This window comes from Plecotus auritus (genome assembly GCF_963455305.1).
Source record: "Plecotus auritus genome assembly, chromosome: 1".
In the NCBI taxonomy this organism is placed as follows: Eukaryota; Metazoa; Chordata; class Mammalia; order Chiroptera; family Vespertilionidae; genus Plecotus; species Plecotus auritus.
The window spans coordinates 129,507,530-129,523,929 of NC_137770.1; the positions used below are offsets into that span (position 1 = coordinate 129,507,530).

Genomic DNA, 16,400 nt, shown 5'->3' on the forward strand with positions numbered 1-16,400 from the left:
TAATCTCTAGGAAAATATGTCTTTTATACTAAGACAAAACCCAGGGCAAAAGTTCTACACCCAGAATGGACAGCAAGAACGGACTGTGGTAGGCCCATCGCCTTCCCAGCAGCTCCAGTCGCGGCCACAAGCAGGTAAGAGGGTTGCTGCAGCTAGGGCAGGATGTCCTAAAAAAGAATCTTCCGGTCCTCCAGGAACTCCATGGTCGCGTGGGGTGGATGGGCATCCGCCTACGGCGCATGCGTAGGGTGGGGCCTCGCCAGGCTGCAACGGTTTCGGAGTCGCCATGGGCCGCCGACCCGCTCGCTGCTACCGGTACTGTAAGAACAAGCCATATCCGAAGTCTCGCTTCTGCCGCGGTGTCCCTGATGCCAAGATCCGCATCTTTGACCTGGGTCGGAAGAAGGCGAAAGTGGACGAGTTCCCACTCTGTGGCCACATGGTGTCCGATGAGTATGAGCAGCTCTCCTCTGAAGCCCTGGAGGCCGCGCGGATCTGCGCCAACAAATACATGGTGAAAAGCTGTGGAAAAGATGGCTTTCACATCCGAGTGCGGCTGCACCCCTTCCACGTCATCCGCATCAACAAGATGCTGTCCTGTGCTGGGGCCGACAGGCTCCAGACAGGCATGCGAGGTGCCTTTGGAAAGCCCCAGGGCACGGTGGCCCGAGTCCACATCGGCCAAGTCATCATGTCCATCCGCACCAAGGTGCAGAACAAGGAGCATGTGATCGAAGCCTTGCGCAGGGCCAAGTTCAAGTTCCCGGGCCGCCAGAAGATCCATATCTCTAAGAAGTGGGGTTTTACCAAGTTTAACGCAGATGAATTTGAAGACAAAGTGGCCAGGAAGCGCCTCATCCCTGATGGTTGTGGTGTCAAATACGTCCCCAGTCGTGGCCCTCTGGACAAGTGGCAAGCTCTGCACTCCTGAGGACTTGGACAGCACTCCCTCCTCTGGCCATGCTGGTCTGTCTGACATCAGTTTATCAATAAAATTTACTGGGGAAAAAACACCGTCTTTTTAATACTTTTTAAAAATTTATCCAATTTTTAGAATTCAGATTACTAGAAAAATAACTTTTATATTAATACCAGAAAGTTTTAATGGCAAATTATATTTTCCTTTTAAGTGAGAATGAAACAATTTGCATGTGATTTATAGAGAAAGCTATTACAATTCTAATCCAAACAGTTTTAACTTGGGAGAGTCCGGGGAAATATTTAAAAAGTTTTGTTGGTAGTAAAGTCATAATTATGCTGCTATTATGACCTTGAATAAAACATAGCTAGAGAAAATTCAAGATATACAGAGAAAAAAAATCCTTATTGTTTATAGGAAACAGTAGGGATGAAAATAAGGATAGCCTTAAGAGATATTTCAACTACAATGTCTTTGAAACTTAAAAAGTCTATTCTCAAACTTGTTGCTTATGTTTTCCTTGTAATTTCTACACATTGTTTTTTAATTACCTTTCACCTTCAATCATCGGCCTTGGGACAATTGGATATCACTGAAAAAGTTTCCCCAGACAAGCCTTACATTGTCTCACACACTGGACACCACAATCCAATCTTTTCTTCATCACAAAAATGTTATAGGTTGATAACAAAATTCAGATTGCTTGAACTTGAGTCCCCGTAGAACCAATAGAATGGAGAAAATAATACTAGAACAGCTATATATGCTCTAAAAAGATTGCAGAGTTTGCAGTTTTTCGGTGTTTGCCCTACATTAGTTACACTGATCACACAGGTGTTTTTTTTTTTGTTATATTTTTAAAAATAAGATTAAATTCTGGTTCTTTACTATATTTAAAAATTTCAGGCTAATCTTTCAAATCTCAATTCTGCAACCAATGCCTTCAGTTTTCTTAAACTACTTATTTTCAGAATCAGTATATGAAAGCAAAAAAAGGAGTACTAAACAGTATAGAAACATACTTTTAAAAATTGTTTCTATTTACCAAAAAAAATGACTATGTCAATCCTAAAATTTTCTATCTCACTTGATATTTAAATCAGGCTCTTGCTATAAAATAGTTTCTACTTGTGTATTTTTAAGTAAAGTTGCTGTTTTAAGCTATAATATTTTACATATACATAAAATGAAAAATGCAACAAATCCTAAAGAATCCTATATAATAAAAGCCTAGGTGGCGTCACACGCGTGATGCCCACTGGTGACATCGCCGCAAGATGGCCGGCAGGGGAGGGCAGTTGGAGGCAAACAGGCCAGCAGGGGAGGACAGTTGAGGGCCATTGGGCTGGCAGGGGAGGGCAGTTGAGGGCAACCAGACCTGCAGGGGAGGCCAGTTGGGGGCAACAAGGCTGGCAGAGGAGGGCAGTTTGGGGGGACCAGCCCTGCAGGGGAGGGCAGTTGGGGAACCAGGCTTGCAGGGAAGGGCAGTTGGGGGGGGGATCAGGCCTGCAGGGTAGGGCAGTTGGGGGCAACCAGTCCAGCAGGGGAGGGCAGTTGGGGGTGATCGGGCTGGCAGGGGAGGGCAGTTGGGGGCGATCGGGCTGACATGGTCTCAAACTTCTCAAACATCTTGACTTTCAAACTTAGAACTCTGTACTCACTAAATACAGGAAGGCAGCTAAGCATAAGGCCATTAACTTCCTTGCCCTAAGAGACTGGTAACTATGATTGCATACCTACACATACGTGGATGAAAAGGAAAAGAAAGATGAAAAATTATTACATTAAGAAAAACATATAGGTGTCATTAAGTTTTATTATTTGAACTTTTCCCTACAGTTTTCTATTACAAACTATTTATATAAATTTTAGTCCCTTAATGTTGATACAAGGATACTTTCACCTACTGGTCTGTCATAACAAAAATCCTATTAGCACGTCTTTCAAGTCGTGATTTTGTGTTTTTGGCATTTTCATATTTTCTGGTCATTCTAGTTATTAAAAAATTGATAAGACAGTTTAGCTGAAAGATAATTACTTTTGCAGAGTTCTTCATTTTAAAATTTCTATTCCAAGCCAATCTAATTTGAAAACATTATATGTTCAGATATTTGCATACTACTGCAAGGAAACAGAACTATCTGCTCATCCTATCTAATAAAAGAGCAATATGCAAATTAACCATCACTTTGCTATACCACAAGCCATGCCTGCCAGCCAATCAGGAGCGAGTATGCAAATTAACCCAACCAAGATGGCTGCAGCCATGGAGAGAGCAGGAGGGAGGCTTGGGTTTCCCCAGTAATGGAGGAAGCCAAGCTTTCTGCACACCCTGGCCAGCCCACTCCAGGCTACAAAGTTTCAATTACAGAAGATAAATAAATCCCAACAAGAATGGCGGCAGCCACGGAGCTGGAGAGAGCAGGAGGGTAGGGTTGCCCGCAGCGATGGGGAAGCCAAGCTTCTGAAGCCCTGGCCTGCCTTGGCCTCCGCCAAGAAGTTTCAATTATAGAAGATAAATAAATCCCAACAGAAATGGCTACTGCCACGGAGCAAGCAGAAGGCTTGGCTCTGCTCCAGGCTACAAAGTTTCAATTGTAGAAGATAAATAAATCCCAGATACCAGGGCCTCTGTTTGGGTCACCAGGGGGCGTAGCTGGCCTGTAAACCACCACAGGCCCCTCGCCCAGGCCGTCCCACGCTCCAAGGGAACCCCCACCCTGATCTGGGACACCCTTCAGGGCAAACCAGCTGGCCCCCACCCATGCACCAGGCCTCTATCCTATCTATTAAAAGAGTAATATGCAGATTGACCATCATTCCAACACACAAGATGGCTGCCCCCATCTGGTCAAAGATGGCTGCTGCCATGTGGACACAAGATGGCTGCCACAAGATGGCCAGCAGGGGAGGGCAGTTGGGAGGGACCAGGCCTGCAGGGGATGGCAGTTAGGGGTGACCAGGCCGGTAGAGGAGAGAAGTTGGGGGTGACCGGGCCTGCAGGGAAGGGCAGTTAGGGGGGACCCAGGCCTGCAGGGGAGAGCAGTTAGGGGTGACCAGGCCTGCAGGGGAGGGCAGTTAGGGATAAGCAGGCTGGCAGGGGAGCAGTTAGGCATCAATCAGGCTGGCAGGGGAGTGGTTAGGGGGTGATCAGGCTGGCAGGCAGAAGCGGTTAGGGGAAATCAGGAAGGCAGGCAGGTGAGCGGTTGGGAGCCAGCAGTCCTGGATTGTGAGAGGGATGTCTGACTGCCTGTTTAGGCCCAATCCCATCGGGCCTAAACAGGCAGTTGGACATCCCTCATGGGGTCCCAGATTGGAGAGGGTGCAGGCTGGGCTGAGGGACACCCCCCCTTCCCCGTGCACAAATTTCATGCACCGGGCCTCTATATATATAAAGAGCCAGGGTCCGTAACATCCAAAACGACCAAACGGATGACCAAACACCATGCTGCACGCACAGCAGGCTCAGGTGGGTGGGGACTGGCAAGTGGGCTGAACTGCTGACCTCTTGGTCCCTCCCCTCTGGCTCCTTGGGTGCCATGGCGACCCAGCACTGACTGCTGAGGGGGCTGTGGGCCCCAGCCGGCCGGGGCATGGTGGAACTCTGGGCCTCACTCGATCGGGGTCATGGCCGGCCTTCAAACCAGAACCTGACAGGAGGGAGGAGGGAGCCCCATTCCTCACAGAATCGGCTGTTGGATAGCTTGCTGTCAGTGGCTTCCCAGCCCGGAATTCCATTCACCTGCACCCTGGACCCTGGCAATCAGGCAGGCAGAGGCAGTTAGGGGCAATCAGGTAGCCAGGCGGGTGAGTGGTTTGGAGCCGCGGTCCCAGATTGTGAGAGGGATGTCCAACTGCCAGTTTAGACCCGATCCCAACCAGCAGTTGGACATCCCCTAAGGGGTCCCTGATTGGAGAGGGTGCAAGATGGGCTGAGGAACCCCCCCCCCGGCACAAATTTCGTGCACCAGGCCACTAGTTTAAAATAAAAAATACAAGTACAGTTAACTCAAGCAAATATTGATGCATAAAACTTTGATTTAATTGATGTCATCTTCAGGTTTTATGAAAAATACTGAATCAGAAGATGATGACAACTACAATTGGACCATGCACTGTATTATTTAGATTTGCAAAGCTCTTTCTACAAATGATCCTATATAATAAAAGCCTAACATGCAAATTGACCAAACAGCAGAACAACTGGTGGAACGAATGGTCACTAAGACGTGCACTGACCACCAGGCTGCAGATGCTCAATGTAGGAGCTGCCCCAGCCTGCAGGCCCCAGGCCAGCCAAGGCAGGTGACAGTGGGGGCCTCCCAATTGCCCCACCGGTTGCCCCCACAGAGGGTGGTGAACGGCAGTGGGGGGCAGGGCCAGTGAGCAGGCGGCGCCAGGCTGGCCAAGGCGGGTGCCAGCGAGGGCCCCCTGATTGCCCTGCCGGTTGCCCCACAGATTGGCCCAGATCACCAGCCAGGCCTAGGGACTCTACCCATGCATGAATTTTGTGCATCGGGCCTCTAGTCATTATATAAGCCACCCCCTCAAAACATGAAATCATACTAAGCATATTTATTTTGAAATCCTTAATTTTTATGAAAATATACTCTAGATTTGGCACGAATTGGCTTTCACTTACACTGGCAAGGCATTTTGTTTCCACTTTAGCAGGTTTATACTGCCTACCCTGACATAATTCAAATAGAGTTTTCTGATCCTTGCAATGTCACTGTTGACCTAAGGATTGAGCTGAGAGATCATTTATCTCATCATCTCCTACCTTTGTATTAATGGCATAGGTTTTTGTTTTCTGTTTTAATAGGGAAATGACTTTATTGTTTTCATTAAAATATTATTTTTTTAAATATTAAAAAATGAGTAAAGTCAAAAGTAGACATACACCAATAATAACTCAAAGTGAGATTGTTACGCTTAACACTGGAAAATAAGGGAAGCTCTGGCATCAGGATGACTGGATTTGAATGTAAGTTTCTCCACTTACTTGGGAAAATTAGTATTCCCATTCCTTAATTTTCTCAACTATATAATGGAGTTAAGACACTATAATTATAATCCCTAATTATAATTAGGAATAAATTAGATAATTTATTGATAAAATGAATATGATTGTGCCATGTACATATTAACTACACAAAGTTAATGTTAACTTGTAACAGTTAATATTGATGTTATTGTTATTACATTTGCATCCAGTTCACTTTGCTAATAGTATTATTTTTCATGATTTTATGACCTTAAAATTCTGTTTTGTTAACCATAATTTTCTCCAATTGTATATCTTAAATTCTAGATTTAATTGGATTCAATATTCTGATTTGAGGGTGTTGTTTTTTTTTTTTTTTAATTTTGTAATTTCACCTTTCATATTATCCTATTTTCTCATCTATTGTTGGAGCTCCTTTTGAAAACTGTAATTGTGCTTTACCAATTAACCCCTTCATATGACTCACTTATGAAGATTCCCTTTGTTCCTCCCAAACTGAATTTTTTATCTACCTTACCCAGCTTTTCATTCAATATTTATTTCTTCCTTTCCTGCCTTTTTATCACTTTTTTTCAAAAGAATTATTATGTGGCTGTCATGCCATTATTCTCATATTGCTTATGTGTGATATAAACTGTTTTACCCAGACCTTTTATTTAATCTGAAAGATTGTGGGTGAATTGCTCTAGTCACCTGCACAAAGTTTGTTGTTAATCATTTAGTCTTCTCTCTGGACATTGCCATCTATCAACTTTTCCAAAGTCTCAGGATGAGAAGACAGGGTAAGGAGAGAACTTATAGGGTTAATTACAGCCTTTAATGGATGCTGGATTATGATTCCTGTGCCAAGGCCCATTTCTCTCAGTCAGTGCAGTCCACTCTGCAGGCTGTGATGTGTTTCTTATCCTTTCCCTGCCACTATTCAGTGCGGAATCCTGGAATATGGGAAGCCAGTTCCTGAGGAACTTTAGTATAGCTTGGAGCTCCCCATTTGTCAATGGATCCCTGTGTAACTACTTATATGCACAGTATTTTTCTCTCTCTATTAGGGCATTAGTCAAATATTTTAAAATCTCATCTTTCTTCAGGAATGCTTACTTTTAAGAGTTTAGAGAGTTTTGAAGAGGTACATTTCATAAATGATCATTATGTAACCTACTATATCTCCACCCCTCAAAGTATGAAATTATACTAAAACTGTTTAGCCAGAAATCTTCAGTTAAAAAAAAAAAAGACACACAAAACAGCTCTGGAATCTCACATGAGAATTATGTCGTCTCTCCTAAATTTATGACATGCATATTATATGACCCTTTTTTATGCTCTTGGCTATATTTATTTTCTATACCATTGATTTCATTAGCTACTGGAAAAGAGGTTCTTTGATCCTATTTTACTTAAGTATATTGACACAGAAGCCCTATTAATGCCATATTAAAAAAAAATCTACTTCTGGTCATTTTAACCCAAAAACAATCCACGTAAAAAATAATCTTTCACATGGTGGTAAAAACATTTAGTTATCTTTTATTGGTGAGCATCTCAACTATAGCTAAAAGTACTGTGACTATTAAAATGATGAATTTTAAACATAACTTCTAAAAATAACAATTTTGTGTTTGTCTACACAGAATCTTAACAACTTTTTATTATGTGTTAAACTAGAGGCCGGGTTCACAAAATTCGTGCATGGGGTGGGTGTCCCTCAGCCCAGCCTGCACCCTCTCCAATCTGGGACCCCTCCAGGGATGTCCAACTGCCTATTTAGGCCTGATCACGGTGGGGCAGTCGGACATCCCTCTCACAATCCAGGACTGCTGGCTCCCAACCGCTCGCCTGCTCGCCTGCCTGTCTGCCTGATTGCCCCTAACTGCTTCTGCCTGCCAGCCTGATCACCCCCTAAACCACTTTCCTGCCAGCCTGATTGCCCCCTAACCACTCCCCTGCCAGCCCAATTGCCCCTAACTGCCCTCCCCTGCAGGCATGGTTGCCCCCAACTGCCCTCTCCTGCTGGCCTGATCGCCCACAACTGCCCTCCCCTGCTGGCCATCTTGTGTCCACATGGGGCGGCCATATTTGACCACATGGGGGCAGCCACCTTGTGTGTTGGAGTGATGGTCAATTTGCATATTACCTCTTTATTATATAGGATAATTACCTAACAATTGGTTCTGCATATTTAATTATGAAATCTAATTAGGCTACTGAGAGTTATTTTTGTACATCAAATATTTAAAGAGTAGGACCATATCTGTAGCAGAATCTATTGTATTTTGAGAATTATGTTATTAAACTCTTCAAGGGTCCTATTCATCAAACTACCTGTTTCAACTTGACTAGTCACTGATAAAGTGAAAGATAAGAGGTTGTGGAGAAGGATAGCATCTTTTGGGCAAATGCAGAGTTCTTAAGAGAGCAAGATTCCTTCTGCTGTCTGGATGGGTAGTGAGGGACATTGAGTTGGAATGTTAGGAAATGGTGATTTTCTTTTGCTTAAATGTTATGAGTCATTGGACAAAAACAACAACAAAAAAACTATGCAAGTGGTGGGGACTGTAAAGTGATGGCAGGACTGAGAGAGTGTCAGGGGATGACCCTCATTCCCAGTCCCTGGCATAGCAAGGAAAGACAAATTTCCCCAAGTGTGGGGCCATCTGGTGCTTTAAGTTTAGCAACATTGTTGATTCTATGCCCCCTTTCCCAACAGCATTGCTTACTGGGAGGCAACAATAGCAGCAAAAGGCTATGTGTGTGTGTGTGTGTGGCAGGGAGAAGGGGTTCCTCTGTGGCGGTAGGTGAAGGCAGGGAAAGAAAGAGCCATACCTTAGATTTCTCTCAAGAGGATTAAATAAAGAGAGGAACTCTGGTGCCCTCTAAAGAAACTGCAAAAAGATTGCTTAAGAGTCAGCATTCAGACACCAGATACATGTAGAACCAGGAGGCAGCATTATCAATAAAGCAGCAACAACTGAAAGGGAACCTGTCTCCTGTGACTAGGAGTCATTTAATGCAGAGAATGTTGTCTATGTTGACATTCTGTTGTCAGCATACCAAAGGATGAGGGAGGGAAAGGGGAAATAAGAACAGACAATTTCCTCTTCCTGCTCTAAGAAGCTGAAACTACTAGTTTAGGCTATTCTAATAAAATAGGCAGAAGGTTTGAATAGGTTCAGTGACAATTTTAATAATTGAAAGTTATGGGTGCTACTGAACAAGCAGGAACTTCAGTGGAGCACAGCTGGTAACTTTTCCTGGAAAATAAAAATTTCATGTTCACTTCAATGTTTCTCCTGTCAAACCAGTTACATAAGCATTTTGATGAAAAATTCCACAAATGGTACCAGTAAATGCCTGAATTACTGAGACATTGAAATTTCATCAGACTAAAGTAAAACCTCATTCAACTTAAAGAGACTTCTATACTGCCTCCAAAAAACATCTTTATCATTTAACTGTAGTTGCTCTACTTCTCTACCTCATATGAGCACCTTAGATATGAGCATACTCTAAATTCCCATCGCTGAGACCCATGTTCATGTGGTTCTAGTAAAATATTATGTATATTCATATATATGTATATACATGTATTTACAGTATATGTATATATATATATATGCCAAATTAGCCATAAAAATGTCTCAATATTATTATCTTCTGTCTAGTTGATAGAGATTTGATTTATAAACACATGGACTGCTTCAACTACAATTGCAAGCCATTTTTTGAGACAACACTGGATTATTGATAAAAGTGCCATTTTCACATTTTTCAAGATATTATAAAATAATTGAAAGTTATAAAAATATGACAGTCTATAAGGTTCAAACCTACTTTATCTAAAATCAAAGTTGAGGTTTTAAAAATTTGATTCTTTACCTAAGGACATTTTGTGGCAAATATCACGAGTACTTAGTCACTAAATTAGTGAATTTGAGGTCTACAAACCCTCCAACTTCAGAAAACAGTTTAAAATCTCTATATATAAAAGTCTAAGTGACTGAATGACTGAACGACCGAACGACCGGTTGACAGGTCGCTATGACATGCACTGACCACCAGGGGGCCGAAGCTCAATGCAGGAGCTGCTCCCTGGTGGTCAGTGTGCTCCCACTGCCAACCTCCCATGGCCGGCCAACCTCCTGTGGTCCCTCCCCCCAGCCGGCTGGCCTCATGGCCCTGATTAAGGTGGCTGGCCAACTTCCCGCAGCCCCTCCCCTTGGCCGGCCAACCTCCCACAGACTTGATTGGCCCCCATCACTGGCCCCCACCCATGCACTAATTTGTGTACCAAGCCTCTAGTTATATAATAAATTTGAAGAGGCCTTTGTCCTTAAATCCAGTTGTACCACTTTTAGAGACCTACCCTAGAAATACTCAACCATCAGAATGATGAGACATATGCAAGAATCTTTATACCATTGTTTATAATAGCAAGAAATTAAGAAAAAACAAAACTAATTTTTATAAAGTGGGAAATACCATGGTAACTGTTTCTATTGGAGCATATTCTTTTTTTTTTTTTTTTTAATATATTTTATTGATATTTTACAGAGAGGAAGGGAGAGGGATAGAGAGTTAGAAACATCAATGAGAGAGAAACATCTATCAGCTGCCTCCTGCACACCTCCCACTGGGGATGTCCCACAACCAAGGTACATGCCCTTGACCGGAATCGAACCTGGGACCTGTCAGTCCACAGGCTGACGCTCTATCCACTGAGCCAAACCGGTTTTGGCTGGAGTATATTCTTAATGGGAGACACTATAACATGTGAAAAATTAATGAACTAGAGCCATAGCCAAAAACAGGTAAGTCTCAGAATGTTGAGTGAAAAAGGAAAATAAGACTCTAGATAGTGTAATGCCTTTTTCTAAACCTTCATGCAGCGTGCACGAAAGAATAATCAAACAGGATGCAGCATCCTTCTGCCCAACTCTGGGCTTCTCCTCCCACCACCAGCTCACAGCCGCTTGGAGTTTTCAACCCTAAATAGCATTAGTTACAGATGTCTTTGGTCCCTAGTGCTCTGTTCTCACAGTTCCAGGACTCTCTTGATCATTTGTTTGTTTGTTTGTTTTACTTTCCCTTTGTTGCTATAACCTCTTCTTTCTATATCTATGATTCTAGAGACTCCACTCTTTTATCAGCCCTGGAAAATTCTCATTTATTATTGCTGCAGATATTAATGTTCTTCTAATACCACTATTCTCTTTTTCTGGAACTCAGAGTAAATATGTTAGATCTCATTGTATCCCCATATATCTTAACATTTTTTCATGTCTCCATCTCTTAGTCGCCTTGCAGGGCATTTGTATATTTCTGCATGTATTTTCCTGTGTATTATTGTTTCTTTACCTGACTTTAGCCTTTTGTTTAGCCCATTCAAGGGGACTTTAACTTGTCAATTGCATTTTTCATTTTCAGAAGCTATACTTATTTTTTCTTAAAAATAGACACTTATTATTGCTGTTTTTCTTTATTCCATATTTACTCCATATTCTTTATGCTTTTTATACATTATATCTGAATTTATTTATTTGTTATATTTTCTTTTATTTCTATTTCATAATGGCTTTCCTTTATTTTTTTTCTTTTCAAAAGTCTTTTTACTGTTAGATTATATTTTGCTGAAATTATTCTCTGGTACACCAATGCCTGTAGGTATTTTTTCCACCAGGCAGGATTTATAGTGGATTTGGCCTGGTCCCTGGGATGCTACCATCCTGGAACAAATTTCTCTTGTCACGAGGGTTAAGAATGTGGAATTCTCAAGCCAGGCTTTCTGGCTTTGCTGTACAGTTCAGTTCTGTAAGGATTATGTATTGATGTGTCTCTGGGAAATACACCCGCTTTGTATGTGCCAAATGTTCACAACTCTCTGCTTCAATTTCAAACTGCTGTTCTTTGCTTCTGTTTTTAGATCCTTGGAGATTTATTTACTTTCCAGTGAACCTAGAAATGTAATTGAAGGTAATAAATATAAACAGAATCTAGTTATATTTTAGTGGAGGGTCACTTAAACTCCATACTCTTACTTACTAAGTAGAAGTCATGATATTTTTAAATCTGGTGTAGGCACCTTTTAAAGAAGAGCTCTTACTCATTGGGACAGCATCGACCTGAATATTATTATGCTAAAGTAAATAAGCCAGTTAGAGAAAGACAAATATCACATGATCTCACTTATATGTGGAATCTAATGAACAAAATAAACTGACGAACAAAATAGGTCTAGAGATGTGGATGCATGGAATAGAATAACATCTCAGAAGGGAGGGGGTAGAGGGGACAGGTAGAGATTAACTAAAGGACATATATGTATATAGGCATAGCCCATGGACACAGACAATAGTATGGGGAAGGCAGGGGCTGGGTGGAGGGGGGCAAATGAGGGGATAATGGGGGACATCTGTAATACTGTCAACAATAAATTAAAAGAAAAAACATGGTAACTTTACCTAGAATCATATTAATGTATATAGACATCATAAATATTATAGTCTTTCTAATTGCATTGACTACTTATCTTACATAAGCTGAAAATGTTTCCCAGAATTCTCTCCTTCATAGGGTGCTTGATCACAAAGGAAATTTGCATGAGATTTGGAAGACAGAAGTGGAACAACTATTATACTCACAAAGTTGGTGCAGAGTACAGGTATCACTGCATTTCATGAATGTAATTGATTTGCTGACGCACCTCATTGAAGAATGGCAGCAACCCAACCAACATCAGCTCCTCAACCCATGCTGGATCTCACCATTTACTTTCTCTGAGACCCAGGCCAGGAACACATGCAGCTGTGCTGATGGGCAAAGGCTTCTGTTTGGTCTCACAGGGAGAGTTTAAAGCACCGACAGACCTGGATTTCAGATTGTCCTCCTGGGGTTCAGTTTGTCCTCATAGGTTCCATTTGTGGGGTCAAGTTTACTCATACTTCACTTTGCATTTAATTTTTTTTCTCAATTGTCTGTCTTCCTGACTCTTAATGACTTCAGACCCACCACAAGGAGAGAGGCAACAGCATTCACTAGACTTCTTCATGGTCCCTGGTTTGTGTCTTTATTAACTTTGATCTGATCACCCATTATCCCCTTTAGAACTTCTTTCCCAGCTGTTCCAATTGTTCTGCAAAATATAATTCCTACAATACACTTATTATTCCATATTACTCTTAGTATTTCTGATTCCTTGAACAAACTAGCTGATATAGGAATGATAATTAAAATTTAGTTTGATGTAGCTATTGAAAAAGCAAATGCTTTAGAACATAGAGACTTTTGTTTGGATCCTGGTTCTGCCTTCTATTTCCCCTGTAACCTTGAAAAATTTGTTGAAACTTTCAGAGGATTCATTTTCTAAACTTCAAAACAATTCCAATTGTAAAATTAAGATTATTATGACAATTATGAGAACATGCACTTAGCAGAGTTTCTGTGACATCGTGCACTCTGAATAAATGCTGCTTTTTATTATTATTAAGTGATTAGAACTTGAAAAGAGTTCACTGTGTATTAGCTATGCTTATTAATATAATTACTCTGGCTATAAAGTGAAATCTATATCTTACCCACTTTTAATTGCAGAATTTTAAAATATTGATGCTATTTTTAAAATAAATGCCTAAAGTATACATTGTACCTATTTTTCCTTTGTAAACCCAACAGTTATGAAACATTTGCATTCACATGTGAAAATGTGTAATAGCCATCATAATCACTATTCCATGGTAGGTTAATTCTAATTTTCTATTGAAGATACATAAAATTTCTATGAAGTAACTACTAAAGCTTGTGAAATTCGCCTATATTTTAACTTTTTACATGTCAATATATTATTTAAAGCATTACATATAATTTTAATTATATTAATGTACTTATTTGTATGTATTAGAAAAGAAATACTAAAAAGTAATTATTTTATTGCAGTATAAAAGTTACCAAAATAATTTACTCTTTCTTACTTATAAGTTACAGAGGCATATTGGTATGTATTACTCTAGAATTAGTGGACCATGAAAAGTTATGACTAAGTTAGGACAAGCATTTTATTCACCGTCATTTTAAGAAGTATATTAAAATATAAGAATGGACTGTATAAAGCCATAAAAAAATAGACTCCACTCATAAGATCATAAAGAATACTAGCCTAGGCATTGCTTTTCACTTTGGACTTAATCCCACCAAAGGAACCACTTCACACATAATTGCAATAAGTTTTCATGCTAGAATCTGATTTGTAAACATCCTCTCTCTGACTTACTGACAATCTCAAGTACACACACACACATATTTGAGATTGTCAGTAATTCAGTAGTCTAATAAATCAACAGTTTCATATTACATCCAATCTAATCACATGGCAATCAACTAAAAGAGAAAGAAAAAATCACTTCTGAAATAAACTCTTTTGCATATGAACCACTGTCTTAAAAAAAATAACAACTCAAACATTATGTTTTGAACTTTGCAAAGAGAACAAGAATTACTATACTAATAAGAAGGAATTAGAATTGTTTTATAGAAGACCTGGTTAAGTTTACTCCTAACTGACTACAATTATGCCTCTGAGGAGTGTTATAGCAAAATGTAGTTTGAATAATGTAATTAGACTCATTATTACTAACCGAAATCGAATGCATTGTTTATGCAAATATGAAGTAGCTATGTGGAAGGTAAATAGTATTTCGTCTTAAAGACAATGTGTTGGTAGATCAAATATGCTCCATTTATTAGGTAAACCTGCACATTTTGAATGCCCGTAGTGGAATGCAGCAGACTGAGACAGAATGAAATCTGTAAATGTAATCACTGGAATGGGGTTCCAATTCCGTGTGAAAAGTAAACACCATAAACACCATAAAATATGACGACAAATAACACTTGGTAAGCAGTGATTATAACTAATAACATTTCAAGAAAGCTTTAGGTATATTTATAGTCTGATGGACAAAAGCTATGGAAATTCCAAGACTAGTGATTTTTAGTATTCTTAGTATAAGAAAGATGTCAACTGATATTAGGACACAAGGCCTGAGAATTGGATTTAGCCACAGGATTTCAGCTCCTGATAGCAGTATTATCAAGAAATACTTCAGAAAAGATCAACTGGTCTGGAAAAAGTATAGATTTTTATCAATATAGAGATTAATGAACTAATCAGAATTGGTATAAATGATCAAAATGAGGTTCATTATCATGGGATGTATTCCTGTCTTTAAATTTGGGTAAAAAGATGCCCTTGCCTTAGTCCAGGTGCTTTAGAGGATATCACACATTGCACAGGTTTTCTGGTACACAATGTGAGAATCTCTCTAAGGAAAATATCTAAGAATAGGATTGTAGGGAATAGACTGGTTCAACTTTAGCAGATAATGTTAAATCCTTTTGCAAAAATACCTCATTGCATACTCCTACTAGCAATGTCTGAGAGTTCCCATTTCCAAATATTCACCATCACTTCTTGACTTTTTAAACTTTCAGACAAAACAATTTTATAATTTTGAAATGATATCTAATTGTAAGTTCAATTTGCATTTTTCTGAGGAGCTTTTACATCTCTTCAAATGCTTATTGGTCATTCCTTCTTCTTCTGTGAAAAGCATATTATTTCTTTTGCCAGTGTACTACAAGGCTATTTGTAATTTGCCTTCAGATTTAGACTTTTTTTGAATACAAGGCCTTTATGTTATGTGCTTCCTTTATCTCCTATTTATCTGTGGTTTATCTTTTCAATCTCTTAATGGCATTTTAGATGAACTAAAATAAAGTTTAGTGGGTTTGAATTTACCAGTATTTTCTCTATTATTTTTAGTTCTTATGTTTTCTTTAAGAATTATTTTTCTGTTCCTTGGTTGTAAACATATTCACTACTTTTCTTTTAATGTTTTTGCAAGTTTGCCTTTATTTTTAAAGTATTCAATTTGGAATTAACTTTTGTGTGTGGTATGAGAAGAATCTAATTTTAATTTTTTAAATTATGAATCATCAATTGTCCTTATGGTTTACTGAATAGTCCATAATTTTCCATAAATGTATGGACCTAATGCTGAGTTCTTTCTTCTAGCCCATCAGACTAACATTCTTATTATGACTTTATAATAAATATTGGTATTATAGGAGTTTTCCTTCACATTCTTATATTTCTTCAAGACCCTTCCATTTTCATATTAAATTGAGAATCAGCTAGTCAATTTTGAAGAGAACAGGGATGGCATTTTGATTGGAATTGTGTTGAGTCTATAGACCAAGATGGACAGATATGTATGATGTTAAATATATTTTTTCATAACATGCTATATCTCTTCAGTTCTTTAGATTTTATTAAAGTCATTCACACAATTTTATTAAACTTATTAGGGTGACATTGGTAATATGATTAATCTCTCATACAATTTTATAATTTTTATATTAATAAAATTTATCATATTTATTCTAAGAAAACAATTTTATTGGTATTATAAACTATATATT

The 16,400-nt window shown here is 39.6% G+C and overlaps 1 protein-coding gene across 1 annotated transcript; it reads left to right on the forward strand.

Moving 5' to 3' along the window:
- Positions 1-286: 286 nt before the first annotated feature.
- Positions 287-931, forward strand: RPL10L (ribosomal protein L10 like; the record flags this gene model as incomplete). The annotated part of the gene is made up of 1 exon (XM_080668012.1): positions 287-931. One exon carries the CDS (start codon positions 287-289, stop codon positions 929-931), a length of 645 nt encoding a protein of 214 aa, XP_080524138.1.
- Positions 932-16,400: the final 15,469 nt, after the last annotated feature.